General features: G+C 36.4%; 1 protein-coding gene across 12 annotated transcripts in view; it reads left to right on the top strand.

The window, feature by feature from the left end:
- The first annotated feature begins 8,396 nt into the window (after positions 1-8,396).
- LOC117303065 (voltage-dependent P/Q-type calcium channel subunit alpha-1A-like) overlaps positions 8,397-20,784 on the top strand; it is a 126,227-nt gene continuing 113,839 nt past the window's right edge. For 4 of the 12 annotated variants that reach the window (XM_033787124.1, XM_033787126.1, XM_033787123.1 and 1 more), the window contains exon 1: positions 16,945-18,074. In XM_033787124.1, the coding sequence (XP_033643015.1) occupies positions 17,923-18,074 (152 nt within the window). In that variant the 5' untranslated portion in view covers positions 16,945-17,922. Of the gene's footprint in view, positions 8,759-16,943; positions 18,075-20,784 lie in introns of those variants that run through there. The other 8 variants (XM_033787125.1, XM_033787122.1, XM_033787131.1 and 5 more) reach the window with 5 other exon arrangements.

Below are 20,784 nucleotides of genomic sequence, written 5' to 3'. Positions count from 1 at the left end.
ACTAAAATAGACACCAGAGTAAACCGATGAGCCTCCGCCGTTAATCGCGTCGTGGAGATACCCACGAACCAACCAAAGACCCGGTCAATGGTGTTTATCTGTCGTCTCAAGTCAAACAGATAGACCGCAATTCTAATATTCTAATGGCAGTTGTCATGGCAATGTCATTATTTTGCGGACGTCAAACTTGAGTTCAATCGTGATTCGCAGTATAGAGGGAGAGAATATCTAAGCAAATTAATGAAACGTGAAAGTGCACCGGTGCCTGGGTCTATTTAAGGACTGTTTTCTTCCCCGATGATGGTGTTTTTGGGAGCGTAATTTGATGAAAATAAAACATTCCATCTTCAAGGGCGGTACTTTTTAGTTTGTTTGACCTTAGCGGTTGCTTAGAAACGATCGTTTATTTTGAATTTGCAACATAGTCATGTGTCACAAGCATTCAGAGATTTTAAGTTTTTGATGCAGACAAAAGGCCTCGACAGCTATGGCTACAGCTATGGCTACAGCTATGGCTACAGCTATAGCTACAGCTATGGCTACAACTATGGCTACAGCTATGGCTACAGCTATGGCTACAGCTATGGCTACGGCTAGATTTCCGCGTCATCATACGTTGAGGTACAGGACATCCCTAACAACACCCTTAGCAACAGCCGTAGCCGTGGCTGCACGCGGCAATTTGGATACGGTCTAAGCCTCGAATGCCCACGCAGTGATCCTTGTCTAGACGATACATCTTTAAGAGGGAGATACTATTTCAACGGCGTCTTGTCTCATTATTTCATACTCATAAGAGATGATCTCCATAGCAATAATCTCAGAGATACTTCATGGTTGAAGATTCATCTTCTCAGAACTCGTTGGTTATCTATCTGTCGTTGTAACTTGACCTTTTATGTTTGTTCCACTTACTGTAGGAAGGTAGAATACACTTGTTCTTTTATGAAGCGATTAATCTCCCGCTAGCTTTGTGAGTATAACAAACGCTTTCACTTAAGGCAGTGGACACTTCTGGTTTACTCGAAATAATTTTTAGTATAAATGACTTACTTGTTAACGAGTATACGGAGAGCTGTTGATAGTATAAAACATTGTGGGAAACGGCTCCCCTTGATGTAACGTAGTTTTCAAGAAAGAAGTAATATTTTAGTCCACGAATTTGATTTCGAGACCTCAGAATTAGATTTTGAGGTCTCGCAATCAAGCATCTGAAAGCAAGCAACTTCGTGTGATAAGGGTGGTTTTTTTTCATTTCATTATTATGTCGCAACTTCGACGACCAATAAGCTCAAATTTTCACAGGTTTGTTGGTTTATGCATATGTTGAGATACACTAAGTAAGAATAAGACCGGTCATTAACAATTACCAAAGGTGTCCAGTGTCTTTAAGCTTGTCCTGTCGGAATGTAGAATACACTTGTTCTTTTATGATGCGATTATCGTATCTCCTATCTAGCTTTGTGAGTATAACGAACGCTTTTCGTTTTTTTGTCAAAACTTAAATTTGACATCGCTTTTACTTTAGTCATTACTGATCACTGTCAAGAAATTGTGTTTCATTGACTTAATTTAATTCATAATGATCACAATTATTCCATTAAAGAGAATCAGTCGGTTGGAATTAACAACAATTTTATGTTCGAGAATAATGAACAGCAACACCGCGCTTGTAACTTGCTACATCAAGCGGCAACGTGCGCAGCGGACTTGAACAAATCTAACAAGATTGATTGTTTTCGTCTTAAAACATTGGACGTGTTTGAACGCAAGAGGGCGTACTTTGGGTTTTACTACGGATGTTTGTCTCACACTCAGATTGTACATGGTTTTGTTATGATATAGTTTTTATTATTTAAAACACGTGTAAGGAGTTGATTTTACGAGCTATTGACCTGTGTATTAATTCATAAAAAACTGTCAAAATGCTTTGTAGATATTAGTTATCACTATACAGCCGTTTGCTCCAACAGCAAACAGCCTTTTTGGCAAATAAGGAAACAGTTGCAAACAATATATGTATTTTTATTTAGAAATTACTAAGAGATGTTTGCGGTAACACAATGTGAACCATTATTGTGAGTAGTGTTGGTTTTAAAAAGAACAGGTGATGTACAATTCAACTTTTCGATAAAGTATGCTCTGATCGTCTTCAGAACCAACTCTACTCAAACGAGGTTTTTATATCGTATTACCGCAAATTCTCTCGTAGTATATACTTTCACTATAATGCACCATTTCAAATCCTTCTAATTCAGAAATGTTGATTCGGTTGTTCCGAATCATATTAAGCGGAATAGTATTATAGTCCCAACTCGAACCATTATCCATTCTGTAAAGAGCAATCCGATCTCGACCCCACATTAACAATCCACTTGACCTCGCTCGCTCCCCCAACCATCTTCCATCACTCTACATTGTCCTTTTCCCCGAGGCTCCTCAACTCCGAACCGCTCATTCTCTCTCCCCACTCAACCCCCTGGACCTTGGACCGTCTCTAGCTTAGCTTAGGACCCCCACTTATCAGCGGGCGACGCTCGCTTGATTACCCCGGCCCGTCACCTTATACCGTCCCGTTATCACTCACTCGACTCTCTTGGGACCCATCTCGGCGATCATGGACTTGAAGAAAAACGTCTTGGTGTGAGAATGAATACAAGGTGAACCTTCGCACCTCACTGGAACCTGTCAATGCCATCATGTTGAAGGAAAAGAAATACAACAATGTTATTTGGTTTACCCTTTCCAATGTTTTTAAGAGCTGCTCGCGCACTCGCCAGGGTGAAATTGCTATCTTGGTCCTTTAGCAGTCAATTTACTGGATAATTTAAATAGGTTGGCCTTCATCATCGTTGTTAAAACCACAGGAGATCGAGCAAACTTATTACCCCAATAATTTTTTTGATAAATCTTATTTTATAAAATAATATTTTAAAAACAAATTGTTTTTGTATCAACGCAAAAATTATGAGGTCTACAGTCGTCCAACTCAAACAGCGCCCTCTTTTGAAAAATTAGTACGAAGATGTTCTTTCAATTTAATAAAAAAAGATCAAAATATCCAACTCTAGAAATATACATGGTCAAGCAGTTGAGAAACCACTCTAGGATCAAGGGAATTAATGACACAATGATTTGCATTTTGTGAAACAAATTATAGAGCCCCCATATAAGAAATGTACACCCTTATGTACCAGAACTAATCAAACATGCATCACTTAAAGGTTCCAGTTTTATTTACACTGGAATAATTATTTAAGTCTTCCCGTGTAACCAATGTCAGTGTTAAATATAATTACTGCACACTACGAGTTCTATTTAGAAAGGGATTAAAGCTATTTCGCCAAAAGGTATAATTAGCATAAAAGTACCACGTGACAAGCCGAGCGATGCAACCGCGGACGATTACGTAACACTCATTAACACGGTACATTTATGCATTGGTAATTTACCGGGAGCCTAATTATGCAGATTTGATGATTAAGTGTTAATGAGATCACAAGATACAGATGCGAGTTTATGTTCGTGTGTGGCACTTTACCAAAGAGTAAAGCGTCCTTGCTCCATATACTTACAAAGTGTCATGTATCTTATTTAAAGGCAGTGAACACTATTGGTAATCCCACTCAATTCTTTTTAGCATAAAACCTTACTTGGTAATGAGTAATGGGGAGAGGTTGATAGTATAAAACATTGTAAGAAACGGCTCCCTCTGAAGCAACGTATTTTTTGAGAAAGACGTAATTTTCCACGAATCTGATTTTGAGGCCTCAGAATTAGATTTTGAGGTACCGAAATCAAGCATCTGAAAGCACTCAACTTCGTGCGACAAGGGTGTTTTTTTCTTTCATTATTATCTCGCAACTTCGCCGACCAATTGAGCTAAGACATTGACTTATCACAGGTTTGTTATTTTATGCACATGTTGAGATACACCAAGTGAGAAGACTGTCTTTGACAACACCAATAGTGTCCAGTATACCTTTAAAAGAAAATACAAAATACAACAGACGGAAACAAATTATTTATTACTTAACATTTTTACCCGTGTAATGATTTGTTATTCACACTGTATACTCAGTGCGTTCAGAGTCATGAAGGAATTCCACATTGGCTACACGTGTTAGATTCGAACCCACCACCCCGTATTATGGAGCAGATGGCTAATACTTTTTGACTGACCAAAAATGCTTGCCGCCGTTGGTCAAGATTAGCCACATGGTAAAATCATGGAGGAAGAAATAGCTATTTTTTGTGTTTAGTGTAGTTCTTACCACTTCTCGGTGACGGTCCTTGGACCTACTGTGAGTGGGCAGAGGGCTTGAAATAGCTACTTCCTCTTTGCCTTACTCATTGATAACGTACATCAAATTACTGCTAACTCTTTCGTCCTGAAATCAAGATGGCGTCCATATTGAAAGGTGTTATGGTTCATGCGTATAAAAAATGTAAAAATAGATAACTCGCCGCATTGGTGATGATTTTGTGAAGTGGCTTCTTGTATCGAGCTCTAGAATTGTTTGGTCTGCTGTTTCTAACCGTCAGGAGAGGTGCAGAGTGCAGAGTGTGTAGGCCTACTCACAGAGAAGTCATGTCTCTATGGTGTTCTTGTATCGAGCTCTAGAATTGTTTGGTCTGCTGTTTCTAACCGTCAGGAGAGGTGCAGAGTGCAGAGTGTGTAGGCCTACTCACAGAGAAGTCCTGTCTCTATGGTGTATTTAAGTCTCTGTCATTTTGAAATCTGTGCAAGAAATATCATCAAATTAATATTTATTTCTCGATATTTATTTTCGTGCAACCAGCCGCTCTATAAGTTTAAACATCTTTGCAGTTCATCACAATGGATCGTTATTAATCATAATACTAGTGACTGTGATAAACGACCGAAACCTCGGTAGTCTTCCATATACGTTTTGACTAGTTTGATGTAGTCTCTGTCACGAGACGTCCAGAGCACACAAATTTTTAGACTTTGATCCGACACTACTTAAAGTCTTGAGCCTCAATCTATTACACAATAATCTATCGTGGGGCGTTTTTGATTTAATCACGGGTAAGGTCTTCCGGTAGCTCCCGGTTCCCTACCGGTAAAGCTTGAAGTAGCTTCCTCGTGATGCCTTACTCATTGACAAAGTGCCATCAATTACTGTCATCTCTTTCGTCCTGAAATAAAGATGGCGTTCAGCTTGGAAGGTTTCATGATTCATGCGTAGTACAATTCGCCCTTCTCGCCCTATACTGGTTTGGGAGATTTGCACTTTTAGTTTTCTCAAAAGTGGATCTGATTTCTCAATTAACCATTACACTCAGATGAATTACTTTATCAACATCGTTGATGTGTGAACAGTTCTACTCCCACACTTTTTTTATGGTATCCTAACCTTACTTTGAATATCTTGGAAGCGTCATTCAATCCATCCAGCGTGTAGACTGTCGAGTAGCTTTCGCGGAACAAGCACTAGTCAATCTGTATGTTGTGTGTGTTAATCTTAAGAGAAAAGCTTCAACAGCTGTTGAAGCCATCTGCCATAGTCATAGCTAAGTCAACTTGAGTCATATCCAATTAGTCAAAGACCTTTATGAGTGACCAGCGCCCTCTTGTGTCCCTGATTGCCTGAGTCTATAAATTGATGCAGACTGTCTGTCGTATAGAGAAGACGTTCTCCTCGCCATGTACATTATCATATCCCATTATCTGTAATGGTTTGCTGATGACAATTATCATATGTGCCTTGATGGTTGCGTGTGTAGCCCGCAATAGGGCAGATACTACACCAGAATGTCAAAATGTTCATTACATCTGCACCATCACTAAGAAGATGAAAAAGGGAATTTCTGTTGAGTTTTAGCAACATAAAGGTTTATACTCGTACATTAAGGGTTCTTGATATTGATGTTGAATTTGGGTTTGAGCAATATTTGTTACTATTTATACTGATTGTCGATAACTGTACATAGCTAAAGTATTGATTATCGATTACTATTAGTAAAAATTGCAAATGACATCTGTTTTTTTTTTTTTCGTGGAGATGTTTACATTGTCATTTTATCTCACATTAAAACATTGTCATGTCCTGAGCAAAACCTTGTAATAATATAACAATGTTACCGAATACTCCTTAGTGATGCCTAGTATTCTACACATAATATAACAATGTTACCGAATACTCCTTAGTGATGCCTAGTATTCTACACATAAACAACACAATCCTACATTTTTTTTGTCAACAACAGTCAATATTATTATTTTCGACTATATTTATTATTTAAGTTTTACTCAACTTATTTTTCCAAAAAGTCATCCTCCATTTAATTCTTTGATTAAATCGATTTGATTCTATTCAGCGAACTACGATAGAAGTGCGTCTGTCTTTTCCCCAGTAATACTACAAACAGAAAACCCTGGCGATGGGAATAAATTACCGAATTTAATTTGCAGACAGAGGCGTGTTTTGGATTTTTGCTTCAAATCGCTCGAGCTAGCCTTGAGACCAGGCTGATTATTCATGTAGGGGGATTCGGTCCTACATACAGCTATCAGAGAGGGATTGGAGATTTGTTCTATTTTTATAAATGGGGATGAAGTTGAGTTCGTGCCTAAAAATAAAGTATGACAAAATCAAGCATTGCTATGATTAGATTTTTACTTTTACTGAAATTAATTTAATTTTATCTATATTGTATTCAGTGATATGCTAATTTACTTGATATTGTTGGAATTGAAGCTATAAGACCACAACACTGTTATTGTTATCATGTTTGTGTCAAAGTTTCTGTTGTTGATTTCTAGTGTAACCTTTTCGTCTCAATTTATTTTTTCATTTTGGCAAACCCACCTGTCTTTACGAATGAACGCTCCCTTTAACCTTTCACTGCATAATGTTTAGTCCACCGTCTCGCAGAAGAGGTTATTCCTCAAAAATATATACATATTGAATAAGGATTCTGCAGTGCAGTAGTTGGTTATGCTGAAATATTAGAATGGGTATTACATCTTAAATGGGTGCGGATGGTAGCGTTTATATGATACAATGTTCTACATACTCATCATTTTCTAGAATACCAGACATGTATTTTTATAGCCCGTGGATTTGTAAGGACTCATTTAGCATGAGTGCACAGCTCATGTCGATGTAGGGTAAAATACAAATAATATCCCATGTCACTGGTGCCATCTTATCAAAATTAGAATATCTGGAATGGGTGAAAATTGTAGCTAGTATTTATTCATAATTGAAATAACACTCTTCATAATTTGTAGAATTCGTGACAAGAAGAGCCCATGGATATGTAAGGACTCATAGATAAAGTGTGCACAGTGCTGTATAGCTCAGAATGTAGGGTAATTCACAAATATGCACATTTTCAGAAATGGGTGAAAATGTTAGCTAGTATTTATTCATAATTGAAGTATCACTCTTCATAATTTGTAGAATCCGAGGCATGTCAATGTAGGGTAAATCACAAATAATAGGCCTTTTCCTTGTCACAGGTGCCATTTTATAAATATTAGAATGGATATTGTTTCAGAAATGGGTAACAGTTGTAGCAGTTGATGATTGATAAATGAAACAATTTTCTACATTATATTTGGTAGAATCCCAGACAAGTATAGCACATTTATTTGTAAGGTCTCATAGAGCATGAGTGCACTTAGCTCATGTCGATGTAGGGTAAAACACAAACAATAATTCCTTATCATCGGTGCCATTTTATAAATATTAGAATTGGTATTGTATCAGAAATGGGTGAAATTTGTAGTTATTATTTATTCACAGAGCTCTAATAACTCATGTCAATGTTGAACGAAATTAATATTCTTCATCACTAGTGCCATTTTTACCTCAATATTATACATTTACAGTGTCGCTGATCCTCTCGATTGAGAAACGATTTTCCTCCACATTTGAAAGCTTTATAGGTCGTCTGTTGTTGTGACAAATTTTGGGAACACAATTTCTAAAATATGCCCAGTCTTTGTAATGTTTATTCATTGATAATACAGTACTGCGGTTTAATTGAATACATTTTCTTGTACATCTTATGTGCTGTTTTTATCGTGTTTAGAGTGTTTCCTATGTTCCATTTGGAGGGTTATTTTGCACTTTATTTGTACCCTCATTTGTGTTGTATTCTCAAAAAAATATGTTGTGTACAATTCTAATGACTGTACTTCAGTTGACTGCAAGCGCATTTAAGGGAGATAAAATAACTCATTATAGACATCAGTCATGCCTGTACAGAAATTGGCCTTATTTCAACGTTGACTCTGTGGCTGGCTTCCGGCCGATTACGCCATATAGGTCGTAGTTAACGCAGGGCACCAGTGGTTGATTTGGTCAGCGGAGTATTGGGAGACAACTCTGCATCGATTGGACGTGAAAGCATTGGATGCATTGCAGCTGCAGAGAGTCACTTTAGCGCATCACTGTTACTTCATATCAGCGATATGGTGCCATTTTATCACCAAATTCTAAACCACATGCATCAATTGAATCGTGGAAACATCAGTTAATATGGTATGAAACATACATGAGCCAGTGGACTTCAGTATAAAAACATTATAATGTGGACGATTCATCACAGTCGTCAGCAATGTTTTTTGGATCGGTTACCTTGGTAAATGAACATTCCGAAGAGAGCGGTTGTCATCTCATTTGACTGCAGCGCTAAACTGGCGTATATTCCCCTTCTCCAAAATGATGGATTTTGATAAGCTACGTAATGAGGATCACGCCAGTCGTGTTCTTCAGAAGTCGTAAGTATTACGTTTCTATTTACGTCCGGTGTTCCTCCATTTTAGTAATCATGAAATATTTTCGTAAAAATGTTGTAATCTGCAACGATGTCAATAAGCCACTCCCATCCACTGCGCGTCTTTTTTCTCCCTGACATAAACAACTATTTCCATTTGCCTAAGGCGAATATACTACTGCTCTTCTTAATGATTTTAAGAAGTGATGCTCAAAATGTTAATAAGGAAATGTGCAATCGGCAGAGACAGAACAAATAAAGGCCGCACGCTTGTTGTTAGGTAGACTGTGTGTACACCGCGATGGATGCACTAATAAGCCGTATAGATATCATGCGCAATGGAGAACATTAGTGACGCCATTTTGGGATAAAATATACTGTATTTTAGTGTTTATTTTTCGTCCTCGAATTATTTCCAAGCCATTCTCGTGTATCTAACTGTATTTTGTAATAACATACACCATACTTGCTTGTTTACAATTCTAAACTCACATTATTAATGTTAAGAATGTCATGAATAAAATGTACATATCATATAGTAATTTGCATCACATGTAAATGGAGCGCATGTGTTGCAGTTATAATTGAGTCTAACACCCACCGTATAAACTCGCAGCTCATTTTAATACAGACACGTATTGCATAGAGGGTGTGTTACCAATCCAGTCAAATGTACAATTATTTTTTTCTTCTAATTCAACGGTTTTAATTTATGCGAAAGATCAAAAACCCATCAAAGCAACCATCAACTTATAATAATTTGGAAACCAACTGACATAGTAAAGGGTCATTCACGTGAGAATACTTGTGGCAACGCACTTTATACGATTTAAAACAGTCGTTAAAAAAGCTGGAAATTATTTTAAATTATGCCAGAAAAAAGTACATGCTCAGAGTGGAACCGTCATACATCGATAAAATTAATAAAACATTACACCCGCCAGGATAAAAAATGTCTTCAAAATACTCATTACGTTTACAGACACTGGACACTCGTTGTAATTGTCAAAGACTAGTCCTTTCACTTGGTGTATCTCAACATATGCATACATTAACAAACCTATGAAAATTTGAACTTAATTGGTCGTCGAGGTTGACAGATATTAATGAAAGAAAAAACACCCTTGTCGCATCATGGTCACACGAAATTGTGTGCTTTCAGATGCTTGATTTCGAGACCTCAAGTTCTTAATCTGAGGTCTCGAAATCAAATTCATGGAAAACTACTTTTTTTTCTCTCGAAAACTACTTCACTTCAGAGGGAGCTGTTTCTCACAATGTTTTATACTATCAACCTCTCCGCATTACTTTTAATCAAGAAAGGTTTTATGATAATAATTATTTTGAGTAATTACCAATAGTGTCCACTGTCTTTAAGCATCAAAATCTAAACCCCCTACACAAATAAGATATTTACTAATCAAGGTGACTTCACATTACTGAAATTCCAGGATGCAAAGCGTTTCTATACAAGACAAAATACTCCGCTTATCAAAAACGAAATTGCTGTCTGCTGACGCGAAATTTAATTCCCGCCTAAAACAACAAGGCTTGAGAGAGGTCACAGAGTCACGTGCGGAAAAAAACAATAAATAATATCAATCGACAAAAACTAATCGTCACATCATCGTCTTGACCTTCGATGATGATATATTATTAATAAAAAGCGGTCAGGAAGTTGTATAAAGAAAACCAGACAGCTCTAAGGCCAATTCCCTCTACTTAAGAACTTGACCAATAATCCCACTCTTCGACAACTCTCTCTCTCTCTCTCTATAGCCCCTCCTGGCAAGCCTATCTGCGCAGTCATGCGTGTCCACGTTCATGTCTTATTCAATATGGTGGCTTCATCATGGTCACGCATCAGTGATTTCCATGCATAATAAACTCCCTAGGGCCCTTATACGGATGGAAGGGAGGTTTAGTGCGTTCTACGTAATGGAACAGGGTTTGATGGTTATTAACAAAATGTCAATGATAATTCAGAGTACTTGTTTAAATTATTTCTAATTTATCATTTATTGTACTTTTGTTAATACCCTTAATGGCGGTTTCCTTATAGATACGCGTACAATTTTATGACGTAATGTTATATTAAAAGTAATGCGGGCAAGATGATTATTCTTAACGTGGGATGACACTAAACTATCGAAGTCTGCTATTTGATTATTCGATATATACATATTTGGGTTTGAGTTATTGTTGTTTAATGGTGGAGGAAGGTAATGTTCAGACATCGAGACAAGAATGACGTCACCATAGACAGACGACTGTGCGGCACCTAAATGTAGCCCCAAACATGTACTAGTTACATCATAAAAATACTCTATAATAACAAAATGATTTACATAATTCATAACAATTATGGAGATTACAATTTTAACACTATTTATGATTAGCTGTTTAATTTTATTCTCAGTCTAATGAGTAATTAAAAACTACATTGAGTGTCTGTACTTTTGTTTACTAATTACCCTTTGAAATCATCTGGAATGTAATTCTATTTTTTATTTTCATAATCATGTTTCGCTGTCGTCTTTCAATGCTGCCCACTGCGGCTTACATAATGTCTAGAAAAATGAAATGAGACTGATGTTTAAAGGAGTGGACACTATTGGTAATTATCCAAAATACCTTTTAGCATAAAACCTTTTTTTGGTAACGATTAATAGGGAGATGTTGATGGTATAAAACACTGTGAGAAACGGCTCCTTCTGAAGTAACATAGTTTTCGAGAAAGAAGTAATTTTCCACGAATTTGATTTCGAGACCTCAGATTTAGAATTTGAGGTCTCAAAGCATCAGATAGCACACAACTTCGTGTGACAAGATTGTTTTTTTTTCTTATTTCATTATTATCTCGCAACTTCAACGACCGAATGAGCTCAAATTTTCACAGGTTTGTTACTTTGTGCATATGTTGAGATACACAAAGTGAGAAGACTGGTCTTTGACAATTACCAATAGTGTGCAGTGTCCTTAATGCTGTTCATTTCCTGGGATTTAGACGAACCAAGGCACATTCGGTGCAATCCTAATTATTATTTTCATATTACTCTGAGATTATACTGACTTCTATGTAGAATTCCTTAATCCTCCACCCATACAATAAATTGTAAAATGCCACATACTCGTCTCAATCTTAAGAGCCAAAAGATGAGGTGATCTGAGGAAATGAATGCATTGTTATGGATGTTTTGAACATTCGATTTCTTATCTTGGAGAAATTATTCTGTGCACTTGTTTAATCTGTGACAGATTATAGTACACAATTCAGAGAAATGCACAGGGGAAAAAATGTTACTTCCGATGTATGACGTAGTATATTTATCCTCAAATCCGAAACCCAAATTGTTAAAGACACTGTACTGACAGTATTGGTAATTGTCAAAGACCAGTCTTCTCACTTGGTTTATCTCAACATATGCACAAAATAACAAACCTGTGAAAAATTGAACTCAATTGGTTGTCGAAGTTGCGAGAGAATAATGGAAGAAAAAACACTCTTGTCACACGAAGTTGTGTGCTTTCAGATTCTTGATTTCGATACCTCAAAATCTAGTTCTGAGGTCTCGAAATAATAATCGTGGAAAATTAATTCTTTCTCGAAAACTACGTTACGTTAGAGCTTCAGAGGGAGCCATTTCTCACAATGTTTTATACTATCAACAGCTTGTCATTGCTAGTTCCCATGTAAGTTTTTATGCTAGCCATTATTTTGAGTAATTACAAATAGTGTCCACTGCCTTTAAGAATATAAATTATCAATTATCTCTGAATTTAGCCTGTCGGAAATTAAAATCAGCTGGGCAGTTTCCGTAAAATCACTAAACTCCATCTCTCCCTTGTCTGTATCGCCAGAACGGCAAATTTTAATCATAAATTCATCACCTGTGTATAGTTGACACATCAGCAATTTATTCTGCCCGGTTTTGTCTATGACAGCATTTTCTTGGAACATTGCTTAAAAACTAGCCAAGGTTAGTCTACCCTTATCTTAATTAATGTTCACGCGTGGTGAAACAAAGGTTGGTGTGTCAGCTGATTCAAACAATAGAATACATTAGAAATGAGACTGTCGTCTTCTACACCTGTTCAGATTGCCATCAGTCAATTTAGAAATTTATGTCCTGCTAGAGTTACACCGTCCCTGTCTTTTGCCATCTTTGTTTTATTATAATATCTATCTACACATCCAAGTAATTCAACCGTTATTTAGAACCTATCAGTCTTACAGGCCCTAATGAAATACAATTTTTATTTCATTCTTCGGACAGTGCAGTTGTAGCAAGCAGGGAAGGGGGAAAAAATACGCCTTCCCAGACCTCGTTCATAAAAAGGGTGACAACTCATATGCATGTGCTATACATTACACACTCTAAAATTGCAGTGAAAATGTATTGTTTAACACGAAAGCAAACCAAAGACAACAATTAATATCCGACAAAATTACTTGACGAATTTGTGATATTTGAGAGAAACAACATAATTAATTTGTGAGAAAGGCCCACTTTCTACTTCAGGGTAATCAAGAATCCGTGTAATGATTTAGAATCCTCTAAACTCAATTTTTTGTTTCAACACTGCAAAAAGGTTAACTCTATTAATTGAGAAAAAATCACAATGTGCTTGTCGTTAATTTGGAAACAGAACGATTATTAATTGAGATGACACAATAAAAAATATCGGTATTCCTGGTAAAATGCTAGGAGTCTTTGAGAAATTACGCACAAAGATGGACCCTCGATGACAAAAACCTCAATGGCAGAAACCATGAAAAAATTCCGAAGATAAAAATAGAACGAAGATGTGAAGGTGCTATGTTGACGTCATTGTTTGTGTTATTAGCAGTCGATGTTTTTGTTTACTTGTGATTTAATAACGGAATGTTTAATTTTAGAAAACGGCAAGGTGTCAAAGAAACGTTAAATTATTAAAAGTAACAGATGAAGTCCCACATAAAAAAAAAAACAGAAGCAAAATGGAATGTTAATAATGTATTCTATAAGGGGGTGTCTATTTTTGTTTATACTTGACAATGTCTAGAGCAAATTAATTGGTTCATGTTTCTAACAAATTCTGGACGGACTATAGTACACAAAATAAACAATGTCTGAAATGATTATATCACGAAAACATTTTAGCACCTCGAGATTAGGGGTCATGAAGCCCGAACGTAAAAACCACCTTTTTTGTAAATTTGCAACGTCACTTTAAACCGAAACACCTGTAACATGGGGCTTTTCATTTCACATTATCGTTCAGTTGCTACCTCTGTATTACATTCGAATATGCAACCTAACACGGTGGCATTTGTGAACAAATCCAATATTATAAGACCTAGACAGTTAGTTTATTATAATATTGATTTCAACTCAACAATGACAAAGTGTTTTTATTATTATTTTCCAAGTTATCACTTATTTTCACCGAAACAAACCTTTTCTGAATTAGCCACGGTGTCTGTGTTTTCCTTGGGTCTAATTCACTCGCATCGACGTTACACAGAAACATCACCTATGCGTGTTCGTTGCCATGACAACACATGCAATTTCTTAATGCTCACATTTAAGAAACCGTAGCGTCCTATGGTCGTAATGGCAAGCCAGTACAAGTGCTGACTGTAAAATAGTCCCTTATTTAACCCTTGTCATTTCAAAACGTGACCTTTACGTTCGTGTATATAGAGAAAGGCTTTTTGTGATTATTTGAGGACAGGTAAAAACCAAATGCGTGTAGTGTAGGTTTAGGACAAAGGGTTATACATTAAAGGCATCATAATTATTCTTCTTGTAAATGGGAATTTAATAATCACTTCTATGAGGTTCAGTTACGAGTCGTAAGAACTAATAATTTGTATAACAATATTGTGCATCATCTGCCTTTTAATTATAATTTAAAGGCAGTGGACACCGTTGGTAAATACTAAAAATAATTATTAGCAAAAAACCTCAATTGGTAACGAGTAATGGGGAGAGGTTGCTAGTATAAAACATTGTGAGAAACGGCTCCCTCTGAAGTGATGTAGTTTTCGAGAAAGAAGTAATTTTACACGAATTTGATTTTGAGACCTCAGATTTAGAATTTGAGGTCTTGAAAATCAAGCATCTGAAAGCACACAACTTCATGTGTGAAGGATGTTTTTCTTTCCTCGAAACTTCGAAGACCAATTGAGCTCAAACTGTCACAGGTTTGTTATTTTATGCATATGTTGAGATACACCAAGTGAGAAGACTAGTCTTTGACAATTACCAATAGTGTCCAGAGTCTTTAACTGGAATGACTACAAAATGTTGTTTTGCCTCGTTGGTCAGTGATGGTTCCTTTTATGTTTTTGTTAGACTGAGTAGTTGATTTATATAAGCTATTTTCTATAAATATGGATGAATCATAGTAGTAGTTCCGAATTATTTTAAAGAAGTCTTTAAAAGCTAAGATGTCATAGATGCAAACAAAGTTTGACGTCTTAAAGTGTTTTCTCCATAAGAGCATACTGATCGAAACGTCGAGTTGAAACCAACGGTTCTTTTCAGAACCACCCCAGCTCATTAAGAGATAGTCATTACATGGTGTTACCGCAAACCTTTCCATATCGTATTTTCACAATGCAAAGTTTCAAATCCACTTGTCTTAAAGTATGTCTTCAAACAAGTCGTGGGTCGCGAGGATGCAAAGCATGATTTGCAAAACATCTTAGCCCGATCCTAGGTTTCTCTTTAAGATGTTTCGATCCAAACATTGGTTGTTGCGGATATAATTGACGTTCGTACGTTTGCCTTGAGTAAGATTTAACTACATTTTATTTTTATAACTTAATATTTATCGATGTGGATGGCAAGTGTTTGTTGAACTTGTTGAAATGTTATCAGGATTAATTGAAGTTGAGTATTTTTCTGATCATTGTGGATAAGCTGCCTCAGGATGACAGCGTCCATAAGCAACCAAATCAACCCCCCCCCCCCAAAAAAAAAAAACTTTTTTGTTTGTTTTTATAAACAACCTTCACTTGTTCATGGATAATGAAAAAATTCAAGCTAATTAGTGATGATACACAGAATTGTTGTTCAGAATATTTGCCAAATTGACAAAATTCCACCATATATTTCTAACTATAATTTCGCTCACATGAATGTCCCGGGATAAATTAGTTCTGAAAAGAAAAAGCGCTGGATTTTGTTTTCCATTGAATGTTACTTGAAGATGTCCCGAGGGCCGGATCGTGTTCGGGCGTCTCTCTTCATAGGTCGAACGTCTCCTTGCTTGAACTTTAGTCTTTAAGATTTTATATTTTCATTTGAGGATGAATAGTTTGAGATTGCCTGCAGGTTTGAAGGATTTTCCAAGCCTAGTTCCAGGGACACTATCTTCATTCTCTGTAAGAAAGACGAGTTGAAGAATTAACTATTACATGTTTTATATTCACTGTGTAACATAATGGTGGTTTTCTTATGCCATTCTTACGTTAGAAAAATTATTTTCTTTTCTAAATTTCCCTTATTTAAATAGTTCAAAAATAAACAAGAAAAATCAACACAAACGCAATGTTTTGGTGAACATAGGAATGGCGGAGATGCTCGCCTCGCGTACTATTTATAGAAAACATTACGTAATCATTTACACGCTCCATTACGAACGCGCTGCACCTGTCGTGCAACAACGAAAAGAAAATTAACTTCATCTTTAAAAAGATCCAACCTTCACATAATTTGGTGCAAGTTTCACTTAAAATCAAAGATTATAGAAATCATGTTATTATAGAGTAAAATGTAACTATAATACATTGGGTTGTGAAGTGTTTTATTGGTGATACCGTGGAGGTAGAAATTACGGTGGTGCTATTCTGGGTGCGTTCGTTTAGCTTCCCTGGGTCGACCCCGGTGTGCGGCGGTCTTTTTTCCCCAGGACGAATGTGGGTAATTATCTGCACACGTTCGTCCTGGGGGAAAAAAACGCCATACACCGGGGTCGACCCAGGGAAGCTAAACGAACGCACCCATTATGCACAACCTTGTGCTCTAGTTAGTATAGGAATAACGTATAGCTATTCAAACAAACATTTCTTGCGAACGCTTTCAGACAAAACTGTTTTGTGAACGATTGAAGCATAGCTGGTCAACATTGATACAACAAAGGATAAATCCGCTGCTCAAATAAAGCCAGTCTGGTATTAGATATGATGGTACTGCCTGCTACAATAGTACAGCCACAATCTCTCAGATGCACTGGACATCACAGGATTTTACTCTTGAATTATCAAGTGTTTTTTTTTTGGTAAACCTTCTGAAGTTTGAACTTTTGTGATTGACATCGAATATTTCCAGCCGTCAACTAGCGGGGTTTTTGGCCGTTGAAGGACATGGATTGTGCTGTGACCGCTCATATGTAACTGGCGACGTGTGGATACACCGTAAACCAGCTTAAAACAGTCCTTATCCATACGAAGATAAGCTTCTTCTTCTTGTTATCATCTCAATATACGTACTGCTGTCACGTCAACATCTAAGATGGAGTTTGTTAACTAAGCAGTTGTCTACTCATAGGGCAGGTTGCAATTCACAAGGATTACATTGCAAATGGAACTGCAGAAATGTACATGTTTTACTTCTGAATTTCTGAAGACTTCTCTAACGTCAAATTTGAAGGAAGTAACAGAACGTTTATACGATACTACTAAGTTGGGATACACCAACTTAACAGTTGTTGTCTACTCTTAGGACAATGATTACATGTACATTGCAAATGGAACTATACATACATGTTTTACTTCTGAATTTCTGAAGACTTCTCTAACGTCAAACTTGAAGGAAGTAACCGAACGTTTATACGATTCTACTGAGTTGAGATACACAAACTTGACAGTTGTTGTCTACTCCATCTAACTCTACCTCAATGTCTACTCATAGGACAGGTTGAAATCGTAATGATAACGTTTCAAATGAAACTACATGTTGTATCACTTCTGATGATGTTGTTGTTTGAAGATTTCTCAACGTAAAGTTTCAAGGAAGTACCACAACGTTTAGACGACACTGCTGAGTTGAGATACAATTGAATTTCATGCATAAAACCTTCAAAGGGAATCGTCGATTACCGAGTTGAGATACAATTGAAGTTGCTGTGAACCTTTAAGGAATCCTTGTTACCGATTGCACCAACTTAAGGTTCAAGATGGTGTCCGGAAAGAAGGAGCATGGTGGTATGAGTGGTTTACTGGGAAGTGTTCTAGCTGCTACAACGGATATTATGTATGGCACATACACAGTGGAGGTAGAAACACCACCAACAGCTAAGCCCAAAGTCACATTTGGTCACATTGAGTCGTGAGTATTAGTGGATAACGATCATCACATCCCAGAGCCAATTTGTCATATATAGGATGCGACATTTATGCTATTAGAAATGTCATCGTCACTTGATCGCAAAGTTGTTGTTTTGTTGGGAGTTAAATTGTTCACTCTCGATACTGCAAATCATGGCTATCAACATGACACGGACCATTCACTAACCAACATATACCATTGGCCACTTTAACAACAACTATTTGTTTTTTTTTCGTGTATTATTGCAATCCGAGAAAATCCTTGGAAATAAAATACAGAATAAATTGTAATCTTCAAAGGACATTTTCTTTACCGGGAATATTATTTATCTTAAAAGCTGCAAATTATGTTAAAGAGCGCCCTCCCTGTAACGTCACAGCGACTCGGACGTGTACGCATGAGCAGATACAAATCAACTACGTCATCAATTATACAAATAGTTTGTATAAGTGTTACAAGCACCTGTTGAATTTTTGTTCCCGTTAAAATGACATGATCAATCAAACGTCTGTCACTGTGTAGTTTGTGTAGATCTTGCAAACACACTTTGCGTTTAAAGGCACTGCATTATATAATTACCCAACATAATTGGGGTTTTTTTAGCATAAAAACTGTTAATGATTACATGTAATTGGTAACGATTAATTGGGGGAGCTGTTGAAAGTATAAACAAAATTGTGAGAAACGGCTCCCTCTGAAATAACATTGTTTTTGACACAGATTATTTTCTCACAAAAATACTTGAATCTGAGAAAGACTTTAGGCTTGAAGCATTTCTTAGACATCTAAAAGCAAACAAATTTGTGCAACAAGTGTGTTTTTCTTTCATTATTCTTTTGCAACTATATACGCTGACCAATTGAGCCCAAATTTTCAGAGTCTTTTTTTTTAAATGATACGTTGAGAAACACGAGTAAGAATGCATGTACTGATCCTTGACAATTACCAAACAAGTCCAGTGCCTTTAAGGGCGATTTCAAATTACAGGGAGTACACTATTTCAAAGAAGGCCATTGCAATGTCTACCAGCATTTTGTTTTATGAGATGCTGAATTAATTTTGCATCTACGTTGACCAGCAACCCCACATCATTTAAATATTATCAGTCAAATAGTTTGCAAATTAACAGCAGACATATTATTCAAAGCACAGTCTCTCAAGTTTGTGTTGTGGTGGTTTGGAGGCCGGGTGTTACACTCACTCTATTGGTTAAATCAAACTAAGAGTTTATTGTGCTCTTTGGTGAGATTGGCACTTGGTATAATTGTAGTGCCAAAAAAAAAACCAATTGCAATGTTAAAGGCTGTGGACACTATTGGTAATTACTCAAAATAACCATTGGCATGAAAAACCTACCATGGTTATGAGGAATGGGGAGCTGTTGATAGTATAAAACATTGTGAGAAGCGGCTCCTTCTGAAGTAACGTAGTTTTTGAGAAAGAGGTTATTTCTCTCATAATAAAAGACTTCTGGCCAGAAGCCTTTTATTCCTATCTGCTGTTTTGTACAACAAGGTTTTTTTTTCTTTCTTTCATCATTTACTTGCAACTTCAATGACCAATTGAGTTCAAGCTTTCACAGGCTTGTTATTTTGTGCATAATGTTGAGATATACCAAGCAAAAAGACTGGTCTTTGACAATTACCAATAAAGTCCAGTGTCTTTAAAAATGTTCCATATTAAATCAAACAACACTCAAAATTGAAATAGGTGTAGTATACATGATACTCCCATTAAATAACAACAAATAAGTGGGCATTATAAAGACTAAGGGTGCTTATAGCCAAGCAGTAATATTGTGCGACAGAATTTCCTGCAGAGCAGACAGGGACACTTTGATGTATTATAGACCAAACCTTGGGCTCATTTAATATCTCTCAGAGAGCGCAGACTTTATTATAAGTGCTGCATAAATTACTGTCTAACCATATAGTTGGAGAACAATTCCTCTCCTTATGAGCTGGGTTTCTTACCGTTCTAGGTTTAATTTACAGTATTCATTTCCAGACTAAATGATTACTGTTTAAATACATGAAAATGCTTAACACCATAAAAAGCAGAACTGGTGACTGGTAATATATATGACATTGCAATTTGGTTGGTAACCTGCTTTTGCTAAGCGATAATGGTCTGTGCTAAGCAGATTTGATTACTAAGTAGCTGAGTGAAATTGCTGCACAGATGGTACTGAAATGTGAGATTATTTTACATCTGTAAGAGGAGACTGAATTGATATTTAGTGTATCAGACACGTACTCGCTCAGGTTTCTTCTTTATGGAATTACACCTCTAATTATTCTGTAAATATCCCAAGATAATTTGCAATAGTCAACATGATGTCCAACCCAGCATGATATTTTAATTCAAGCTCCCTTGATCTTCGTTTTCCTCCTAAAACTTAAGCCCTATTTTTTCCAAAAAAGGGTATTTTGAAGTTGTCTTTATATGCATGTATTCAATATTATTGAGTACTTAGCTTTATATCTGCATGCTCTATCATTTCATTAACACTAACCGCATCAAATTAAACTTGCATTTTCTAATAATATATTTTCATATTTCTCAAAATGGCAACATAAATTTTGTTTCACAAAAAGTATTTTTAAGTAGTTCATCTTCTCTCAACCATTTTTTTTTATGCTGACTCTAATCAAATAAGTTTTTTCTCAAACTTATGGCTTTAAAACAAACGTTTTGTTTATACTAACAG

This window comes from Asterias rubens, chromosome 19, assembly GCF_902459465.1.
Source record: "Asterias rubens chromosome 19, eAstRub1.3, whole genome shotgun sequence".
NCBI lineage: Eukaryota > Metazoa > Echinodermata > Asteroidea > Forcipulatida > Asteriidae > Asterias > Asterias rubens.
The sequence above is the reverse complement of the archived record's forward strand: the minus strand, read 5'-3'. Positions and strand labels throughout refer to the sequence as shown.